This window comes from Dendrobates tinctorius, unplaced genomic scaffold, assembly GCF_039654945.1.
Source record: "Dendrobates tinctorius isolate UK_male_01 unplaced genomic scaffold, ASM3965494v1 ptg000009l, whole genome shotgun sequence".
Classification (NCBI taxonomy): Eukaryota; Metazoa; Chordata; class Amphibia; order Anura; family Dendrobatidae; genus Dendrobates; species Dendrobates tinctorius.
Genome location: NW_027361677.1, coordinates 13,521,486 through 13,545,000, shown reverse-complemented (window position 1 = coordinate 13,545,000; position 23,515 = coordinate 13,521,486). Strand labels below are relative to the sequence as shown.

General features: G+C 42.2%; 1 protein-coding gene across 2 annotated transcripts in view; it reads left to right on the top strand.

The window, feature by feature from the left end:
- The window catches only part of CDH8 (cadherin 8), a 473,060-nt gene that overhangs the window by 268,297 nt on the left and 181,248 nt on the right, over nt 1–23,515 (top strand). For both annotated transcript variants that reach the window (XM_073582889.1, XM_073582899.1), the window contains exon 4: nt 2,599–2,718. In XM_073582889.1, coding sequence (XP_073438990.1) covers nt 2,599–2,718 — 120 coding nt within the window. The remainder of the gene's footprint in view (nt 1–2,598; nt 2,719–23,515) is intronic.

The following is a 23,515-nucleotide window of genomic DNA, read 5'->3' as shown; positions in this document are numbered from 1 at the left end:
CGAGGATGGATCCACCCATTTTTAATAACAATGCAAGTCCCAGCCTGATTGTGAGACAGCCTACTAGGGATCTAGGGTTTTTTATGGTAATACTCTTTATTTGCTTTTTCTGAAATTAAGAAAAGCAAAACCCTTTTCGAATCTTAGGTAGCATCTTTATGTAAAACATAGCTTTTACCGATGTTGATTGAAAAAAAACAAGTGATGGATTCTGCAAAATCTGATGTTTCTTAGAAATCACTTTTAATTTAGGCTTTCACATTGACTCCTGGGTATAGGATGAAGCTCTTCAAAATATTTCATCTCCATCTGACATCTGTTGATCTAATCAATGTCAATAATCATTACGAAGGCATGCACCTTTAACTAATCAATAAAGCCTTAATAAAACAACGTCTTTTTGTCTAATGGGAAGGTTTATTCATGATCAATATTTCTAATAAAATACTACTTACATCTTTCAAGAAACTGATAGATCTTTACCCATAGTGATTGCTAAGATATTTCTTCCAAGGGCCAATATTACTAAAATTAATATATATTCTTAAAATAAATCAATACACTTTGAAAGTCATAATGTTATACCTGCACTGTTAAACTCCCATTCTAATACACTGCAAAAAATGTATTATTATCAGTATTGTTATTTCTATTGATTTTTTTTAAATGTTATGCTTAAAGTTAGAAGGGATTGTAGAAGTAATGAAACACCGGATCATCGGTCCTGGTGGCCAATGTCACTTCTGCTCTACTACTTAGTTTCGATTCAACTACTTAAGTCATGTGCATACAATAACCCTTGGTCCTCTGAAAGAGTCAGTCCATGAAACAGACTTTTTCTTTAGCCAATACTCTCTCTCTTGGTTTCTGAAGGGTCACTTCTGCTTCACAAGATGAGCAAAAAAATTTCAAAAGGATTTGAATTCTACTCTAATTTAACAAAAAAATGCATTTGCCAAAATACAGATATTTTTGTAATTCGCTTCCGCGTGGATTCAACAAGATGGCGGTCATTGGTCGTCATTTTTTCCAAACTTTAAAAGGCTATGAAAATGTAAAAAAAAAATCAAATACATTTCATATTCACCTCAACACTCACCTATCCAGCCCCTCTGCTCTTCAACATCATTCGTTTAATCCTTGTTGCATCTGCAGATTGCCACAGTTCGCGTTGAATTCCCTGGGTGTCTCACACAGGACCAGAGCTTTCATTAGGCCTGGAAGGGTTCTTCACATGTGTATACAAGGTCTTGGTGTATGCCATGACCTTTGATGAGAGCTTGCATAAAACTCTCTCTGGCCTCATCGGACCTGGAAGATTGGGCCCAGTGTTAGAAGCCCAGATAATTCAATATGAGCCACGGCAAAATGAAGATGTGACCAGAACCAGACTGGTGATGGTGAGGAGTAGAGGGGTTGGAGAGGTGAGGGGAGTATAAGTATTGTTTTTATTTTTTACATGGTATTTTTATAATGCATTGGGGTCTGGAGAGAATCTAACTTCTACACAAATCAAATTACCCTGGAAAATCCACATAAACAGGCGAGCATGAATTTTGCCTGATCCACTCATCTATATCAGTAAGGTCTCCTTGGTTTGTTTACAATCCAAAAGTGTTGTGGTCTAACTCATTTGGTTTTGACCAAGCCAGTTGTTTGACCATATCACTTTTTTGATGCCCATCTTGAGCTTGGCTCATTCTCATCAGTTGCCCTGATCTTCCCCCTTCTGATTTAGATATGGTTCACTTCCTCGGTAGCATAAATTGATGTATTTGGCTTTTCCATCCTAGTGGTTGCTAATATAGACAATTCCAGTGGTAATAACCTTTCTGGAGGTTTATTTTTTTTAATCTTACTTTCTTATATTGCACCATCATATTCCACAGCACTTTAGGAGCATTTTCATCATGGTTCCCATTGGGGCTCACAATCTAGAATCCCTATCGGTATGTCTTTGGAAAGTAGGAAGCAACTTGAGTACCTGTAGGAAACCCATACAAACATGGAGGAGAACATACAAAGGTTAAGGAATAGTGATGGGTGAGTAGCATCGTTGCTCGGGTTTTCCCGAGCATGCTCGGGTGGTCTCAGAGTATTTTGGCGTGCTCGGAGTTTTAGTTTTCGTCGTCTCATCTGCATGATTTGTGACTTGTAGACAGGCTGAATACATGTGGGAATTCCCTAACCAACAGACATCCAACACATGTATTCAAGCTGTCTAGCAGTCGCAAATCATGCAGCTGAGGCCATGAAAACTAAATTTCCGAGCACGCCAAAATACTTGGAGACCACCCAAGCAACGAGTATACTCGCTCATCACTATTAAGGAGGAATAACTTACAATTTCTTAGATTTAGTTAAATACCTATACCAAATGTTTCCACAATTAGGTGGGTTTACTTCAACTCCAGCATCCTTAAGAAAATAGAAAGAAGACAAAAAGATAGATATCAAGGTCATTTATTATTTGTAGATTAAGGATGCAAATAGTTAATATTTGTTTTTCTATTAAATTCTAAAAGTATTGCTATAGAACTTCATATAGAAACTTAACACGTATTACTTTTAACTTATGTTTCTTGTTTTTTTTCACAGGTACTTCAGTCACCAAGGTAATAGCAACAGATGCCGATGATCCAGTGTATGGAAACAGTGCGAAACTGGTTTACAGTATATTGGAAGGACAGCCGTATTTTTCTATTGAACCTCATACAGGTAGGTCTGCAATCCAAAATAGAAAGAGCACGTTGACCAAAAAGCAAAATGTAACCCATCTAAATAAAATGTTATGTGATTATAGATACTGAAGTGGAAACTGATGACATGTTGGGCTCTACTATGACTTTGCATACTACTTCCACTTATTTCTCATGTCCCTAATGACAGAGTTACTGCATTTTCAAGTTACAACAGCTGGCAATAAGCACCTGCTGTTGTAACTGTTGTAAAGTTTGCAAGCAGATAAAGAAGAGTGAATTAATATCATCAAGTGCGCAAGAGAACACAGCGCTGCAATGTACACCTCTGTCAAAACTTTTTGTGAACATAAGCTGTTAGGGCTATCAATCAGATTGTAGGTCCAATTGCAATCAGTTTGAGTACCGGTCTATAATGCAGAAAATATGCAATATATGCAAAGAAAAGTTTACGAAGCGTTAACCTATTATAACAATGTAAATTGTGAAATGGAGAAAAGTGGTAAAAGGTGATAAAAGCTCCAATATAATTTGCCATTCATTTCAGAACTAACTGATACAATTCAATTTGAAGCAAGCACTTAATGAATGTTATATATACAACAGATTGTTACATTTTTGGCCAAAATTTATGTTATTGTGAAAAATTAAACAAGTTGAAGATGAATGATCGCTAAAAGACCTAAAGTTAAAGATGACAAATTTCCTTTGTATTTTAGGCAAAAATATGTATATTCTCATTTTTTTTTACATTTTAGAAATTGCAAAAAGAAAAATGAGCATATGCAAAAGTTTGGGCACCATCAAAGATTTGTGTGCTCAGATAACTTTGACCAAGGTTTCGGACCTTAATTAGCCTGTTAGAGTTATGGCTTGTTTGCCATCATTGTTGGAAAAGGCCCGGTGATGCAAATTTCCCAGCTTTGCGAAAACCAAGCATCCTCTAATCTCGTGTCAAAAGAAACCTGCAGTCATGGGTTCTTCTAAGCAGCTGCCCAGCACTCTAAAAATGTTGGAGGCCCGCAAAGCAGGGGAAGGATATAAGAAGAAAATAAAGCATTTTCAAGTTGCCCTTTCCTCAGTTTGAAATGTAATTAAGAGATGGCAGTTAACAGGAACAGTTCAAGATAAGGTCTGGAAGACCAAGCAAAATTTCACTGAGAGCTGATCATAGGATTTCAAATAGAGGCAAATCAGAACTCCCTGACCTTTCTCAGAATCATCCTTACCCCACAAGGTGAGATCTTGCATGGAGCCCCAGACCAAGGAAGATTTACAGTCATCTTGTGTTTCTTCTATTTTCTAATAATTGTGCCAACAGTTGTTGCCTTCTCACCAAGCTGCTTGCCTGTTGCTCTGTAGCCCTTCCCAGCCTTAAACAGGTCAACAATTTTGTCCCTAGACAGCTCTTTGGTCTTGGCCATGGTGGAGAGGTTGAACTGTGACTGATTGAGTATGTGGACAGGTGTTTGTTTTGCAGGTAATGAGTTCAAACAGGTGCATTTAATACAGGTAATGAGTGCAGAGTAGGAGGGTTTCTTAAAGAAAAGCTAACATGACTATGAGTCAGACTTCTTGCCGGTTGGTCGGTGATCATATACTTATTTCCTACAATAAAATGCAATTTCATTATTTAAAAATCATACAATGTAATTTTCTGGTTTTAGTTTTTACATTCTGTCTCTCACAGGTGAAGTGTACTTACAATAAAAATTACAGACCTCTCCAGTCTTTGTAGTTGGGAAAACTTGCAAAACGGCAGTGTATCAAATATTTATTTTACCCACTATATGGTATTTTGACCTAAGTGTCCAAAAATGGAGTTCAACCAATATATTCAGTTACATGATTCAATGAATTACTATGACAGAGTTTGATTAGGGCTTGACAACCTTGGGTTAGGTCTTCAAAATCTAAATAATTGTTAAGTTAAATACTAAAAATCTGATGACACCGGACTAAACCATGATTGCCCACACATACTGAATATAGAGTTTCCGTAGAGATTTTCAATGTTTTCCATATTTGCATTTTAAGTTTTCTTCCTCAAATCTCTCCCAGACATATGAAAAAGTTGAAAAGAGCTTTTTTTTGTCCAAACTAATCAAGCAGATAAACACTTAGGCATGAGAAATCTATTTTAATGGTAATTAGCATTCTGGATAGAAGACAGATACAATCAGAGAATTAGAAGTAGCAGACAATTATTGAAAGGTCAATGATCTTAAACTGGATAGTGTAATACATTGCTCCAAGATTCTATGCAATGCTTGTTAAAATCTAATAAATGCCTTGTCTAGTAGAACAAACTAGATAAGCATCTGATGACATGGAGTAGATGGAATGTGCAGTCTACTATGCATTTTCTAAAAATTTGACTAAACACAATGACAAATGTCAAATGTCAACTGAATACTAGTAAAAAAATAAATAGAAAATTACTAACTATGTGGATTATTCTGCCCTGAAATGTTAACGTAGAAATTCAAAAACCCCATTATATAGTTATTATTAGAGTTGAGTGAAACGGGTCGAAAAATTTCAAAAGTCACCGACTTTTGGCAAAGTCGGGTTTCATGAAACGAAACCCGACCCTAGGATGAGGTCGGCCACGAGGTCGGCGACTTACACGCCAAAGTCGCGTTTCAAAAGTTTGTTTTGCGCTCTTTTTCAGCCAATCAGGATCCACGGACACTGTGGGCAACGTGATGACATAGGCACGGGTCACCACCATCTTTCAGAAGGGCATGCAAGTGATTGGCTTGCTTTGGTGGGCGTCACAGGGGGTATAAAAGGGCGTGCACGCCGACCGCCATCTTACTTCTGCCGATCTCAGTATAGGGAGAGGTTGCTGCCAATTCTGTAGGGAGAGCGTTAGGCAGGGAAGAAGACAAAAAAACTGCTTCTGCTGCTAGCGATTTGGCCTGCACAACACACCAGTCACTGTGTGTGCAGTGCAAGGGGAGGCTATATAGTGGTGTATCAGTGGTGTTGGTTGTTGGGCTGCCTTCTAAGGCTTCCTGACATTCCTGCATTGCTGTTTACCCACTGCTCCGCAAATTGCTTTTTTAAAAGCAATCCCAATTTTTTTTTTTTGTCCTGCTGAGAAGAAAAAAAAACTGCTTCTGCTGCTAGCGATTTGGCCTGTACAACACACAAGTCACTGTGTGTGCAGTGCAAGGGGAGGCTATATAGTGGTGTATCAGTGGTGTTGGTTGTTGGGCTGCCTTCTAAGGCTTCCTGACATTCCTGCATTACTGTTTACCCACTGCTCCGCAAACTGCTTTTTTAAAAGCAATCCCAATTTTTTTTTTTTTGTCCTGCTGAGAAGAAAAAAAAACTGCTTCTGCTGCTAGCGATTTGGCCTGCACAACACACCAGTCACTGTGTGTGCAGTGCAAGGGGAGGCTATATTGTGGTGTATCAGTGGTCTTGGTTGTTGGGCTGCCTTTTAAGGCTTCCTGACAGGCTGGCATTGCTGTTTACCCACTGCTCTGCAAACTGCTTTTTTAAAAGCAATCCAATCTCCCTTATCCTCTAGTCACTTTTGTCACAGCTGTGCCATCGAGCCTGTGACATAGCGCTCAGATATCAGTGGGCCTCACACAATCCAAAAGTGTCCAGTGTCCACAAGTGTCTGCAGAAATTCAAAATCTCCCTTATCCTCTCGTCACTTTTGTCACAGCTGTGCCATCGAGCCTGTGACATAGCGCTCATATATCAGTGGCCCTCACACAATCCAAAAGTGTCCAGTGTCCACAAGTGTCTGCAGAAATTCAAAATCTCCCTTATCCTCTCGTCACTTTTGTCACAGCTGTGCCATCGAGCCTGTGACATAGTGCTCAGATATCAGTGGGCCTCACACAATCCAAAAGTGCCCAGTGTCCACAAGTGTCTGCAGAAATTCAAAATCTCCCCTGTCCTATAGACACCTTGTACCTTGTTTTACATTACTATATAGTTTGTTGGATTTTGTCTACATTTCTACCAAAAATGAAGAAGGCTGGTGGAAGAGGCCGTGGAATTGGGCGGGGGTTGGCAGCTGGTAATGATGGTGTTGGTGGTGGATCTGATGGTAGTGGCAAGAGCAAAATAGGACCGAATGCAGGAGGTGTTGAGCCTGCGTCATCGTCTGGCTACATAAGGCCTCGAACGCTCAGTTTTCTAGGAGTTGGCAAACCACTTTTAAAGTCAGAGCATCAGGAAAAAGTTTTGTCTTACATTGCTGACTCAGCCTCCAGCTCTATCACCTCCTCTTCTTCAGTTGTAAAAAGTAAAAGCACTGAGTCGTCATTGGAGGCTCATGTTCATGAACCGCACCTTTCCTTGTGTCCTTCACCCCAACCAAGATTGAAGGATGACGCAGGCCATACTACTGATTACTCCATGGAGCTGTTTTCACATACCATGCCTGGATTATCAAGTCAAATGGTGAATTACCCAGGCCAAGATGAATCTGACATGGAGTGCACTGATGCACAGCCGCTGATGGATGATTCTGCTGGTACATTCACTCAGAGTACTACATTGTCCTCGCAGTGTACAGAGCCAGATTCTGACCCTGATGAGACTCAGGTGCCCCTTCCCGCACACTATACCACCATACACGGTGACACAGAGGAAGGTGCACATGACATAGAAGAGGAGGTGATGGATGACCCAGTTGTTGACCCAGATTGGCATCCATTGGGGGAAGAGGGTGCTGCTTCCAATAGCTCGGATGAGGAGCATCCACAGCAGACATCGACATCGCAACAGCTGTTATCTGGCAGGCCCGGAGCACTCCAAAGACAGGTTCCAAACATCAAAAGAGTTGCTGGACAGCTTGTCCAGAGGGTCAAAAGATCACAGCGTGCTAGGCCGCAAAATGTCTGCCAAAGTAGGAAGAGTGCAGTGTGGCACTTTTTTGACCAAAATCCTCATGATCAAGCCAAGGTTATCTGTAAGAAGTGTGCAAAGACCTTTAGCCGAGGGAAAAATCTGAAAAATTTGAATACCAGTTGCATGCTTAGACATTTAACCAGCATGCACTTGCAAGCGTGGACACAACACCAAACCTCAAGTGCCACATGTGCAACTGATCACAACGAAGGTAGTCAGCAACGCTACATTGTTTCCCCCACTGTAAGCCCACCGGTTAGCACAGCAGCAAATGTTGAGGTGTTGTTGCAAGGCCACAGCAGTCAGGGAATCCCACTGTTATATCAACGAAAGACTGATTCTAGGCCATCAGAAAGAACACCAACTCCATCACCATCATCAACCCTCTCTCAGTCCGCCCTGTCCACCGCTACTTCCACCATATGCAGCTCTCAAGTCCAGCTCACCCTCCCAGACACTATGAGTAGGTCAAGAAAGTACTCAGTCTCTCATCCGCGTACACTGGGTTTGAACGCCCACATTGCCAAACTAATCTCGTTTGAGATGATGCCCTTTCGGTTGGTGGAAAGCACAGCTTTCCGCGAACTCATGGCCTATGCAGTACCACGCTATGACCTACCCAGTCGCCACTTCTTCTCTCGCAAAGCCATCCCAGCCCTCCACCATCATGTGAAAGACCGCATTGTCCATGCACTCAAGCAGTCAGTGAGCGGAAAGGTGCACCTCACAACTGATGCATGGTCCAGTTGGCATGGCCAGGGCCGTTACGTGTCCATCACTGCGCACTGGGTTAATGTGGTGGATGCAGGGTCCACAGGGGACAGCTGTGGTGGGACAGTGCTGCCTAGCCCACGGTATAGGAAACAGCTGGCTGTAGGCGTTCGACCCTCCTCCTCCTCCTCCTCCAGAAGCGAAAGCTCGTCCACAGAGCGCAGTCGTACGAGCACTGCAGCTGCCACTGTTGCACACGATGTGTCCCCCTATCGAGCAGCTAGTGGAAAGCGTCCGCAGGCTGTGTTGCAGATGATGTGTTTGGGCAACAGACACACCGCCGAGGTGCTGGCCGAGTACTTGAAGCGACAAACTGAGTCATGGCTGGGCAGTGTACATCTTGAGGCAGGCAAGGTAGTTAGTGATAACGGCCGTAATTTTGTGGCAGCCATAGCCCTTTCAAAACTCAGCCACATACCTTGCTTGGCTCACACCTTGAACCTGGTGGTGCAGTGCTTCCTCAAAAATTATCCGGAGTTAACAGCCCTGCTCCAGAAGGTGCGAAGACAGTGCGCGCACATCCGCCGGTCGCCTGTACACTCCGTTCGTATGCAGAAGCTGCAGCGATTGCTACACCTTCCCAACCACAGCCTCATTATCGACATTGCAACAAGGTGGAACTCCACCCTGCACATGGTGGAGCGGCTGTGCGAGCAGAGGCAGGCCATAATGCATTTGTGGGAGGATACACGGCCAGGCACTTTGAGAGCAGACATGGAGTTGACAGGTGTGCAGTGGTCGAAGCTGAAAGACCTCTGTAAAGTCCTTCAGTGTTTTGAGGAATGCACACGGCTGGTAAGCGCAGACGACGCCATCCTAAGCATGAGCATCCCACTTATGCGTCTGCTCATGCAAACTTTGACGCACCTTAAGGAGCAGGCGTCTGCAGCCAATGTTGATGAGGAGGAAGAGGAGGAGGGAATCCTTGATGACATTCAGCCATTGTCTGCTCAGGGACCTCTCCTGGACGAGGTGGAGGAAGAAGAGGAGGAGGAGGAGGATGATGGGGATGATTACTTAGGGGAGGAGGATGCATCTCGTGGGGCAAGTGAAAATGTTGGCGTGGCAAGGTCTAGTACAGGGTTTGTGCGTGACTGGAGGGATGTGGATTTGCCAGAAAGTGCTCCTCCAACCAGCACTCGCAGTGCATCATTGACACCGGGAACATTGGCCCACATGTCAGATTATGCCTTGCAGATCCTAAAAAGGGACCCACGCATTGCCAAAATGATGAACGATGACGACTACTGGTTGGCCAGCATCCTGGATCCACGCTATAAAGGCAAATTACAAAACATCATGCCACAGGAGAACCTTGACCTAATATTGGCTAATAAACAAGCAACTCTGGTAAATCGGTTGCTTGAGGCATTCCCAGCACACAGCAGCGGTGATGGTTCTCACACGAGCCGTACGGGCCGGGGGCAGCTTGGCAGAGGTGTTCGTGGTGCACACAGCAGAAGTGGCGTTGGAGACAGGGGTTTCATGACAATGTTGTGGACTGATTTTTCAAGTACCGCTCACACAACTGGTAATACTGCATCGATGGAAAGTGACAGGAGACAGCAGTTGTCAACTATGGTTACAAACTACTTTTCCTCCCATATCGATGTTCTCCCACACAGGTCATTCCCCTTTGACTATTGGGCCGCTAAACTGGACACCTGGCCTGAATTGGCACAATATGCCTTACAGGAGCTCGCTTGCCCAGCTGCAAGTGTGCTATCGGAAAGAGTCTTCAGTGCAGCTGGATCAATCCTGACAGAAAAAAGGACCCGTCTGTCAACCCAAAATGTGGATGATCTAACCTTCATTAAAATGAACCACGCATGGGTTTCCAAGGATTTTGTCCCACCTTCCCCTGATGACACATAGGGTGACAGAAAAATGGCTTGCTTTGGTCCACCTCTTCCTGGGACTTGACCTATTTCACCTTTTGCATCAGCTGAATGTCCAACATCAACATATGCCACTTTCTAAAACTCCCTAACTGTGCTGCCTCCCCCCCCCATGGCCGGGGTCACCACCTAGCGCACGACACCGTGCGAGTGCCGTTGCCCTGGACAGGTGGGTAGGCCGACTCTTGGGCGCGGGCACTGGCACAGGGTCCTTCATAGTGCAATCAAGTGTCTCTGACGGTGGTGGTGCACACCCGCCGTCAGACACACCGCCGTACTATGAGGGGCCCAGTGCCAGTACCGACGCCCACGAGTGGGCCCCCCTTGCTTGGGCAGGGCCCCAGCATTTGCAATCTTTACCTCTCCCTGCTCCTCTGCTGTGTAGTCTGGGCCGTCAAATCCATACTGTGCCTGACACCGTCTGAGCCTGCCTCCTGATGTATAGACATATATTTTGAATGTGTACGCTATCCATACATGTTATCTGGGGATACGGTACCCTTTCTAACCTTTGCGCAATCACGTGCAATCCATACTGGGCCTAACACCGTCTGAGCCTGCCTCCTGATGTATAGACATATATTTTGAATGTGTACGCTATCCATACATGTTATCCGGGGAAACTGTACCCTTTCTAACCTTTGTGCAATCACGTGCAATCCATACTGGGCCTAACACCGTCTGAGCCTGCCTCCTGATGTATAGACATATATTTTGAATGTGTACGCTATCCATACATGTTATCCGGGGAAACTGTACCCTTTCTAACCTTTGTGCAATCACGTGCAATCCATACTGGGCCTAACACCGTCTGAGCCTGCCTCCTGATGTATAGACATATATTTTGAATGTGTACGCTATCCATACATGTTATCTGGGGATACGGTACCCTTTCTAACCTTTGTGCAATCACTTGCAAGCCATACTGGGCCTTACACCATCTGAGCCTGCCTCCTGATGTATAGACATATATTTTGAATGTGTACGCTATCCATACATGTTATCCGGGGATACGGTACCCTTTCTAACCTTTGTGCAATCACGTGCAATCCATACTGGGCCTAACACCATCTGAGCCTGCCTCCTGATGTATAGACATATATTTTGAATGTGTACGCTATCCATACATGTTATCTGGGGATACGGTACCCTTTCTCACCTTTGTGCAATCACGTGTAATCCATACTGGGCGTGAGAACGGCTGGCGAGCTGTTAAGCAAGCTACAGCACCTGTGGTTTGCACACGTAAGTTTTTCATTTTTTCAGGAATGACAGTTAGGCCTAATTCCGGAACTGCGGTTGACCTGCACTTACTGGGAAATCATTGTTCGCGGGTAATAATTGTAATCAGTGATCCCCATCACTAACGTTGTTCAGCGGGTTATCTGCACCTGTAAGCGACAAACGCTGGCCTTTTCAGTGTAGCGCACATGCAGCCACGGACATGTAAGGGCATGACACACCAGTTATTGGCCAATCTCATGTGCCAGAGCCTCACGTGTCCCTCTAGTAAGCTGGACTCGGCCGCGGGGCATGACGGAGTCTTGTTCGTTAACGGAATTAAGCTTGCAATGTGTGCATCTGTTCTGTAGCTGGCATGGTTGAGGTTTCCCAGGTGGAGTCGAATTTAACCGTAGGCTCTACTCCTGGTGGTGCCCTTCTGGACATTCCTTTAAGGTTCAGCTTTGCAACCATACTGCCCACGTAAAACAAACACTTTGCCTTCATGAACGCTGTTTGGAGGGTCATGACTCGTGGGAATAACGCCGCCAAATCAGTTAACCTGCTAGAGAGATCGTTCGTTGCTCCCAAGCATGACATCACACTCCCTAGGAAGAAGGTAATGCCACTGTGGCGACCGTACTCCTGGGGGCGACACAAGTGCACTGATGCCCAGCCACTGCTCGATGAATCTGCTGGTACATTGACCCAGACCACTACATTCCCCTCGCACGTTACACGACCTGAATCTGACCCTGATGAAACTCAGGTTACCCTTCCCATATACAGTTCCATCTTACACGGTGACAAAGAGGAAGCTGCAGATGAAAGTGCAGGTTCGGCCCACCCGCCATCAGACACACCACTGTACTATCAGGGGCCCTGTGCCAGTGCCGTCGCCAACGAGTGGGCCCCCCCTGCTTGCTCAGGATCACAGCACTTGCAAAGTTGAAATACTGTGCAGTGAGATGGAAGATGGGGACGACGAGGAGTCCAGACAAGTACAGGGATTCCCTAGCGAGGAGACTTATTTGATTGTTTTCAATGTTGGGACAGCAATTTTTGGGGAGCACTATACTCTGGAGAATGATAGATGGGGCCCACCATACACTGGAACATTCCAAAGGTGGACATCAGACACTGGGGGCAGCATTTACAGGGCCCATTATACACTAGAGCATTAGAAATGGGGCCCATTATGTTTGGAGCATTATTTGGGCCCATAAGACAGTGGAGCTTCATCCATGGGGACCAACATATACTGTAGCATTATGTGGAGCTCATCATATACTGTTTCAAACATTATATGGGACCAATGATTTTGTATGGAGAAATAGATGGGCCTCGTCATGAGATGTAAAAAGTGAGGTATTTTTCATTGTACTATACCGCTATTTCTCTGCCGTATCGGAGCATGATGAGTTGTGGTATGTGTTAAAGGGGCGCTCTTTCGCCCAGGGCACATGAAAACCTGCAGCCAGCCCTCCCCCCCCACAACTGTAGCCAAATAACCCCCATTTTTCAGTGCGTAACTTGTATTATGAAGTTAATTAAGGTTGTCAAGCTTAAGTAAGAAGAATTGATGCTTTTGGCATTCAAATGGGCACTGTAGGTGTGTTTCCTGTCCTCTCACTGCCGACTTTTATTCCCCATTGACTTACATTGGGTTTCGTGTTTCGGGATGACCCCGACTTTTCCCTATAATCGGACGATCTTGCTCGACCCAACTTTTGGAAAAGTCGGGTTTCACGAAACGAAACGCGACCCTAAAAAACCAAAAGTCGCTCAACTCTAGTTATTATTATTATACATTTATATAGTGCCATTTATTCCATGGCGCTTTACATGTGAAAGGGGGAAATATAGTCAGGTGCAATAAACATGTGTAAGACACACAAGTACAGAAGGAGAGAGGACCCTGCCCGCGAGGGCTCACAGTCTACAGGGATGGGTGAGGATACAGTAGGAGAGGGTAGAGCAGGTCGGGTGGTGGTTCAGTAGACCGAGGATCATTGCAGGCTGTAGGCTTGTCGAAACAGGTGGGTCTTCAGGTTCTTCTTGAAGGTTTCCATTGTTTGTGAGAGTCTGATGTGTTGGGGTTGAGATTTCCAGAGTATAGGGGAAGCACGGGAGAAGTCTTGTTTGCGGTTGTGGGAAGAAGACATAAGGGGGGAGTAGAGAAGGAGATCTTGAGAGGATCGAAGGTTACATGCGGATAGTGGTTTCTATAGTCTATAGAAACCACTGAGACTCCCACAAACCCCATAACGGTGGCTCTAAATGCTCTGAAAGAATGGAGCTTTGGCTGCATATATGTGTCACTGCTCTATTTATTACCATTGGGACAGCCAGGGAGAGCCTAGTAGATCATGTATGGCCATCACTCCATTTTAGACTTGTGAGGATCCCTGAGGTCAGGACCCCAGTGATCAGCAAGTTATCCTGTCCTGTTCTAACCTTTGGAGAAAAAAACAGAAGGGACTCCCTGTGTAACACCATGGTTAAGAAGCAGAGGTGAGTTGAAGGTTTGGTTGCTCAACTTACCGGTTGTGCACAACACAACTGCGTAAATAATCATAGAATCGTAGAGTTGGAAGGGACCTCCTGGGCCATCTGGTCCAACCCCCTGCTCAAAGCAGGATTCGCTAAATCATCCGAGACAGATGTTTGTCCAGCCTCTGTTTGAAGACTTCCATTGAAGTAGGACTCACCTAAAGGCAGTTGTGTGATCCAATTGTGGCGGCTGTTCCGGTAACTACTCACACCAAATGGAAAGATGACATAACAAGTAAAGGAGAGAGGATTCGAGGCACTGCCGATGGGAAAGGTTAATCAAGGCACTAAGTATAAAAAACTTCCACCTTATTGCAATGCATTGTGGACCAGAACCTAGTTCTTATTCATGATGCCTGAGGAAGAAGTAGATTCTGCTCCAAAACGTGTTGCAACAAATTGCACATTTTTTTCTACTTACCGGCCCGATTAACCTTTGTTAGAGTCAGCGCCTGGGATCCACTGCACTCCTCTCTTCTTTGCCTGTTCTAGCCTATGACAAGGTTTCACCTGCCCAAGTGGGCAAGCCTTTTAATTTGATCCTTAGATTGTGAGCTTTAATAGTGGAGGGATCGATGGAAATTTATGTGCCGGTGGTTTGTGGAATATGTCGGTACTAGCGATGAAAGAATAGATTTGAGTGGAATTTAATTTTTCAAAAATCTTCATTGGCCAATTCTAGATTTTGTTTTTGTAGCTCGCTTCTGCACATATTCAGCAAAACTGCGGCCTCTGGATGCCATTTTTCAGAACTATAAAGGGACATCAAGAGGTTACAACCCAAAATATTGTACTTCACCACTTACCTTTCCCCCTCCACTTCTCCCCATCACCCATCCGGTCTCATTCACATCTTCTGATCCCCACCGCTCAAGCTGAAATCCCCAGACCTCTCCCACTGAGCTGTGAACTTCTGGCTCTGATAAGACACAGGACAGTTCTATGCATGCACGAGCAAGGTCACGTCATACATCGTGATGACATGTCCTTTGCTCACTTGCATTGTTCAAGCAACGGTGATCTCAAGATGTGATGGGGACTTGATGGGTGATGGTGAGGAATGGAGGGGCCAGAGAAGTGAGCGGTGAGTGAAAGTATTTTTTTATTTTTCACTTCTTTTGTTTATTATGGTGTGCCTTATGCGGAGACCCCAGAACATAGTAAGGGTACCGTCACACTTGGCGACACACCAGCGATCCCGACAACGATGCGACCTGTAGGGATCGTTGGTGCGTCGCTACAAGGTCGCTGGTGAGATGTCAAACAGTCAGATCTCAACAGCGACGCAGCAACAATATGGAACCATACGACGGTCGTTGGGACCCTGTCTCTCAGACCTGTAGTATTGAGGTCGTTTGTCGTTGTCCCTGTCAAATACAGCAATGCATGCTGGCCAGCGGGACACCAGTGATCAAAAAATGGCCCAGGACATTCGAGCACAATCAGCGACATCGCAGCAGGGACCTAATCGCCTCTACGTGTCACACGTAACGAGATGGTAGGCGAGATCACTGTTGCGTCACAAATCGGTGACGCAACAGCGATCTTGCTAGCGATCTCGCTATGTGAGACGGGGGCTTAAGAGACATTCAATTTGTAGGGAATTACTTCTCGGCTAGTTGAAATTTCCGGAGAAAAACATGCAAACAGGCGAATTTGAATTTTACTTCATCTGCTTATCTCTAAATTGTACTATAAAAGTGATTAAAATAAGTGTAAGAATGTATGAATGTTTGTATATGTGTATACAGCTTACAATGCAAGTCCTCTATCTAAAATATAGAACTAATGTAGCACCTCAATAGATATATAACACAACCGCCCAGAAATGGAAAAAAAAACAGGACTTAAAGAAAGTGAACTAGTGATCTACTAAAATCTGCAAATCTTTATTAAATATGATAAGCATAAAAAAGTTAAAAAGATACCTCTTGTGAGGGACACAGAGGGACACAGAAGTAGCCAGAATTTAACATGTTAACTGATAGATGATCTAAGAGGGGACAAGGTAACAGGAGCATGAGTCCAAATAAAATTATCAAAGGAATCCATCTTAGCACCTCTCCAACTTAATAGAGCAGTGAAAATGTGCAGTTAGGAAGAATATACCTTTAAAATAACACTATGCAAGCACAGTGTATGGCTCTTTATCCCTCCACCCTGACGCACGTTTACCCCAGCTTCTTTTAGGGGCATATGAATACAGCTGTGGCAATTTGCATGCTATAGTAAAGGCAGAATTAATCATTCATGACAAGGCCCAAGATGCAGGCTATGCAAAGAAACTTCAGAAACATTCCAACACAGAGTGGTAGGATGCAAAATACAAGCAGGAACAGCGTATACTGAACGCCACAGTCAAGCAGCGGGAATTGTATACAGGAACATCTGCGCAGCATATGGGCTAAGTCCCCCAGAGAATGTGGTGGAGAATGACAAGACTAAAATCCAGTGGGACTTCAAGATCCAGACAGATAAGCAGGTGTTGGCTAACCAACCAGACATTGTGATAATAGACAAGGATCAGAAGACAGCAATGATAATAGTTGTGGCAGTGCCAAGTGATAGCAACATCAGAAAGAAGGAATATGAGAAGTTGGAGAAATACCAGGGCCTCAAAGGAGAACTGGAGGAGATGTGGAAGGTGAGGGCAACAGTGATTCCAGTAGTGATAGGAGCACTTGGAGCAGTGACCCCTAAGTTGGAAGAATGGCTACAATAGATCCCAAGAGCAACATCTGAGCTCTCTGTCCAGAAAAACGCAATGCTGGGAAAACTAAGATGCGCAGAACCCTCAAACTCCCAGGCCTCTGGTAGAGGACCCAAAAATGAGAAAGGACAACAAAGACCACCCCCAGTAGGGAGTGAGAAGTTTTTTTTTATGTACCTGGGTATTTTTCTCTTATGTATTTTAATTTCTGACTTTCCCATTATTAATTTTTTGCTATCGGACATTCTTACCTCCAGCTAGATATCCAACAAGAAATACAGCAATAATACTCCAATAATACAAGTAAAATCTTTGCTTCTCTGGATTCACTGACTTTTTAGGCAGACTGATACCAATAATGATTATTACATTTTTCAGACAGTTGCTCTATCTCGCCGCCTACTATCCTTCAGGTTTAGTCACCTCTTCAATTAAGGTACGAGAGCTGTTCTATAACACTTGAAATGTGCATAAATCTGATTCAAGTCAGCTTCAAAACTAATAACTAAGTAAGAAAAAAAAAAATATATAGCTGTGACTCGGGTGGTGCGAACAGGAGCTGCCGTGTTTTCATACACTGACAAACGGCTGGGATAATGAGACAACACATGCATTCGGCATGATTAGAATAAGTCCCTCTTGCTTTAACTCCAACTTCCTTGCAATTTATGAAAAAAAAAATGTATTTTTCTTTTTTTTTCTTCATTCACAGTCAGGCTTTTGAGTGAACAAAAAAAGATACCATTACGGCTGTGTAAGATATGTTATCTTGTGGTATTACTTGTTCTACTTTCCGAGATGCTGTCTTACTTAGATGACATCTGAACTATGATTGCCGATCTCCTTTAGTAATATTTGAAAGAATTTAAGATTATTATATGCTTGGAACAGTCTTGCTCGAGGGCTCGCTTTACTTAATATTTAGGTGAAATAGATTTAACCGTAGTAATGAAAAATGTGTCATACTATATTATTGGCAGTTACTTGTAGGAAAATCTCAGTGCAGTGTTGGCTATAGAAACAAAATACATCTAGGCAGGGATGAATGGGGATAGATGTGTGTAAAAGATAGATAGATAGATAGATAGATAGATAGATAGATAGATAGATAGATAGATAGGTTTAGAGACAATTTACAATATACCTTCTTAATGTTGGTCCAGTCCATGGCATTCACCCAGGAGGCCATTTATAACTGAAATCTGGCTCTTTTTTTGCACTGTTTTTGAACCAATGAATGGCAAGAGGACGCATTTAAGTGCACAATGAAAATCTGATATGTTGTGCCCTTCCCTGTCCAGACACACTTTTAGCTATCTGAATCTTAGCCCCGTTTTTAGTTTATGGCCTATAATAACTAATATATGCTTGCATTCATATTATGCCCTACCAGGAGACATCACATCACAACTAGAGATGTGCGAATTTGTTCAGAGTTTGTCCCAAATCTGATTATTGACATAGCCGAGCCATTTTTGGACAATATTTGCGCCGAATGATCGGTCCCGAACATATTCGGTAATTTCGACTCCCATAGTTTGACTGTGTTCGACAAATATTGCAAAAATAATATTTGATTCCGATCGTATTCGGGAACCGAATCCGAACAAATTCGCTCAGCCCTAATCACAACCACTGGGTGGCCACATATAGACACATATGGCACAAGCATGTCCTGACGGAGTATCCCAAATTTATGGTTTTTTTAAGTTTATCATCTCATGCCAGACATCTCTGGATATTTTAGGCCAAAAGACAATTCAAGAAATAACATCAACTTAGGGCACAAATTCACGAGAACCAACCACCTGAGACAAGGTGACCTTTCTTTGATGGGACCTTACTCTTAATATTTATCAGACATGCTTCTCTGCGAATAAACGTCTACAAATTTGTAGGGCTGATAGGATCCAGAATTGATTAAAAACAGCTTTAGGTTGATGGGAAGAAGAGCTGAGTCCAGTATGGAGGCAGTCACCATCCCCATAAAAACAAACAAGCAGCATTTCTGTTTTTGTTTGTTTTTTATACTTTCGAAATAGGTACCTTCAATGTTAAGCTGTACATAAATCATATACTAGTCTAGTAGTCAGATGAGTGCTCTTTACACATATATAAAATGTGCATATTTCCTGTATATATTACAAGGTTGTCATCTGAAAAATAGTTTTGCAATACAAAGTGGCAAATTATCTCAGTGTGGAGCAGCACCGCGAGTCAAGAAAGGAACAAAGCAAGTTCTATGTTTATCAACACATTTATAATGATGTGTCTAGGTGTCATATTAATGGCGCTCTGTATAGGAGAGGAAATGGAGTCTATATATTATACTTAATAACCTCATCAGCTTATGGTTAAGTAGGATTTACCTTAAATCATAAATAAAAATTCTGCCCTTATCAAGAGCGGCTGATAAATGAGCGTCAGCGACATCGGGAGCAAATCAAGAGGGATTGATCCCTTTCTGCATAATGAAGTATTTAATGTCAGCATACTATGTAACTGTACATAGATTAGGGATAAAAGGTCAGAAGTAATCCAATTCACCGTTTCCTTTCCAATATGAAAGTTCTCATTCAGTGAAGGCATGCAAAAAGATTATCAGGAGTCTTGTTCAACTGCCAAGTCCAAGGTCCATGGCTGCTGCACCTGAGCCCTGCGAACCTCCTGCTACCTGTCGGAGATTTGATGATGTGCTGCCCCCCAAAATATATACAGTGCAATGTTCAATGAATATTTGTACCTTTATTGAAATCCACAAATTGAGAGATCACAAACCGGTTTTCGGCTATGGACAGGAAGTCTCCTGTCCACGTGATAATCTGAAGTTTCCTGTCCAGAGCCAAAAACCAGTTTGTGATCTGTCAGTTAGTGGACTTCAATAAAGGTAATAATATCAGTTGAATATTGCATTGTATCACCTCACCGATTCCTCTAACAATAACCCCCTCAATCCTTGAGCATGTTCTCTCCTGGTGACTTCTCCCACCTTCAAAGTGAAGTTGATCCAACAACTACCACATTCCACCATGCCATCTGAGCACCACCTAAATTGTATTCTTCCATCCTCCTACCTGTCGACATTCCCAGTGCCACCGCTGTTTAGTAGATTTGGCATGACGTCATGAATGCCCTGATGACTTGCGCCACAACCAGTTATCAGAAGAGGCCCTGAAGATGCTTACAGGTAAGAGGAAGTTAGCCAGATTTTGGTTCGTCAGCCATGGACTCCCAATGTGGCTGCTGGGCTGGTGTCCTTTGAATCTTTATGCTCAACCCTAATAGTAACTTTGTATTTCCATTAAAAACTTTAAAAGCATTGTTTTACCAAAATGATTGCCTCATCGAACACAACTTCTTTAATATGAAATTTTTGAAGGTGAATTTATCAATGCTTAGAGCCCTGTCAATGCCGACAGAATTGCCATCATTTGCCTATTTCCCCTGCAGCCACTGCTATTGTCAAATTGTGGTATTACATGAGCAAACATGTCCCTTATAATGAGGGCGCCATGTGTTAGGGACTGCCCTCTCCTCTTCGGCTCAAAAAACTGATGTCCTTCTGCCCTAAAAGGCCTAATTGAAAAGAGATTTTGAGTTGACCCATCTATTGATATCCAGGTTGCTCTTCTATTTATATTGTAGCCTAGTTTGTTCAGATTGGCTTCTGTGCTAATGCACAAGTCCAACGCATTTCCACCATAGGCTCAAAGAGCAGAAGGTCTGTTTAGGTTAAAAAAAACACTAGAACAATTATATAAGGACTGAAACTAAATTGTCAGTATGAAAAATAAAATTGTCATGTAGCTTTTTTCAAAATAATGAGACTGATGGCTCTTAAAGAGCAATTTTACAGTGTTCTAAATGCAGACCTTAGTCCTATATCAGAGTATTAGGTCTATTGCAATATGCATAGTAAGATTATTTCAACATAGGTCAAAGAAAATTGGATGGGCCCATGCAATGGTTGTCTGTTTTCTGTGATGTGAATGGCACACTCATCAATCTTCCCTGGACAACTGAGCATTACATAATCCAGAACCCTTCTCTTCTTCCTTGTTAATCAGATTTTCTCCTTTTCTGCTTTCTTCCAGCTACTGAAATATAACAGCAAGAATTTAATTTGCTCTGATTGTTTGTCTGTTTTTTTTTCTCTCTCTCTGTTTAATTTATTATAAGTGTTTTGCCAGTACATTGTGATTGCTCAACAAGGGCAAAAGTTACGAGTTGTGAACAATTTAATGGCTCCAGTGTTACAAAACAATGCGCACATGGCAAAACATGACAGAAGCTTGAGATGTGACCTTGCAACTTTTCAGAAGAAATCGATGCTCGGCTTTTGAAATGTAAATGGAATAAACATTCAGTAACAGGATGTTTACATTAAAAAAATCACAGTGATTACAAGTAATTAAAAATAATGGCTATGCTTAAAAGGGAGATGAAGGCAAACATTATGTGACTTACAGGGTGAAGAGCAGGGGTGCATATATAGCAAAGTAAGCCAATGACAAGAGCAACATGACCCCTTCACCCAAGGCTTATGTCAATGTGTCATCCAATGTCAGTCTTTTGCTTGGAGAACATCTTACTTTTCTCTTGTAGAGCAAATACACTTGTGGCCAAAGAGCATCTTCCATCTTCCCTTATTTGATGATGTACTTGTATGGTGAAGCCTTGTGCACATTCACTTTAGCTAAGGAGCATGGGACAAGTGGATTCGGTAGAAACTTTGACTACCGTTACGGCTTTGACCTTTGTAAAGAAGGTCCTATAGAAAGTAATTTAAGTTCTTATTATATGTTGTAGCTTAGATAATCATAGCCATATAGATATTTCAAGAAATGAGCAAATTTGATCGGGTCAGGCCTTATTTGCCAAGTGTCCCCCCATCAAATTTGCTCATCTCTACTTGTTACTCCCCTTCCTATACTCAAAAAACTGGTTGAGGCTGCATTGAGTTCTCCATCACCATGGGAGTTGAGGTCAACAGGTGGTGCTCCAGTCTATCCAATCCACCCTCCTAGCTCATCGACTAAGGATGTCTTCCAGTATGAGAGTCAACGCATGACTTATCGTTCTTACTTACACTTGGTGTTCCAACTTATTTTCAACTTTTTATGCTCATTAGTCATTATGCTATCTAATAGACACTCATGATGGCTACTCAAAAAAATCATGTACAATAAATCAAAGATCTGGCTTAGTTCCTAAATTTGGTATTGCGATGTATGTTTCCGAGATATATAGTAGTAAGAATAACTTGTTGGTACTAGCAAGGAAGATTGGATAGAGGGGAAGAAAGGAAGGGAAATGGAATGTGAAAAAAAGGAAAGGAAAGAAGAAAAGAAAGGAAAAAAGGAAATGAAAGAAAGAAAAGAGGGAAGTAAAGGAAATGAAGAAGAAAAGGTAAGGGAAGGGAAGGGAAAGAAAAGATGAAAGGAAAGAGGAAAGGAAACAAGAGAACAAAGGAAAAGAAAGAGGACAAGAAAGAGGAAAGGGAAGGAAAATATAAGAAAAAAGGAAAAGGAAGGAAAAGGAAATAATCATTAGTGGCTGTTATCCCAACATGCAAAAATGAGTGAATCTGCCAAAATTCGATTTGAGCAGATCTGATTAAATTTGACTGGCAGATTTCAATTAGGGTCAAAATACTATTGCCACAATTGCTATGAGGAAAGGGTTAAAGTAACATCAAACATTCAAACTCACCTTTCCTCACCTGTTCTTGTGCTTCCTCGACCACTGCCTTGGCTGCTCAGACTGTCACACCATATCTTTACTACTGTATATTTTAAAAGAAATTGTAAAGCAAAATATATTGTTAGAATGCTTCTAAAAATAATGTATTAAATATGATTAAATATGTTTTAACGTTATTCTGAAAAATTAAGAAAACAACACTGCAGACTGTAAATGTTAAATTCCCCCACTTTCTGCATTTTTTTCTTCGACATGTTTTACATGCAATTAAAACTTCAATTTCTCAAGGTGTGAATCACAGTTTCTCAACTATTCATGCTAAAATGAAGAAAATGTTGGGAGAAAAAGGCATACGGGACGCTATCCCTACATCTCATAAAGGATGGCACAATGCAAAATGATGTATTAATTTAACACCTTTCTTATTTGAGTATGTCACTTTTTTGTGTGAGTAGTTTTAGTTTTTAGGTAATCATTTTACAATTAACATCAACTGTAGAATATTTGTTACTAAGTTTTTTGGCAATAGGAGCATTTTCAATAATTCCCTTAATTTTACGATTTATTGATCAGACACTACACAAAATTACAGTATGCTTCAGGCAATCCTTAAAAGCAATAATACAAGACTGCACAAAAGAATGCATTAGTATATTCTTTTTATTACTACAATTGAAGTTAATTGCATACATATTAAAATGTACAGAAAAACAATTGTATATTATCAACTGGCAGCGACAAATAGAATGGTATTTAACAGGAGAAATGCAAGATTCTACATCTGGGCAAGAAAAACAAAATTTATATCTATAAAATGGGAGGAATAGAACTTAGCAACAGCACGTGTGAAAAAGACTTAAAGGGAAGGTGCCATCCAAAAAAATTTTTTTCAGCAATTGAAAAAAATGTAAAGAATTAATGTTTACATTTTCTTAAAAAATATTATCGTTTGTTTTTAATTTTGCAAAATATGAAAAATAATTTTAAAAAGTTTGGCATTTCCACTTGTTAACACTAGGGGGAGCAGCTACTGAAATCTGGCACAAAAACCTATGACATCTATAGACACAGTGAGCAGC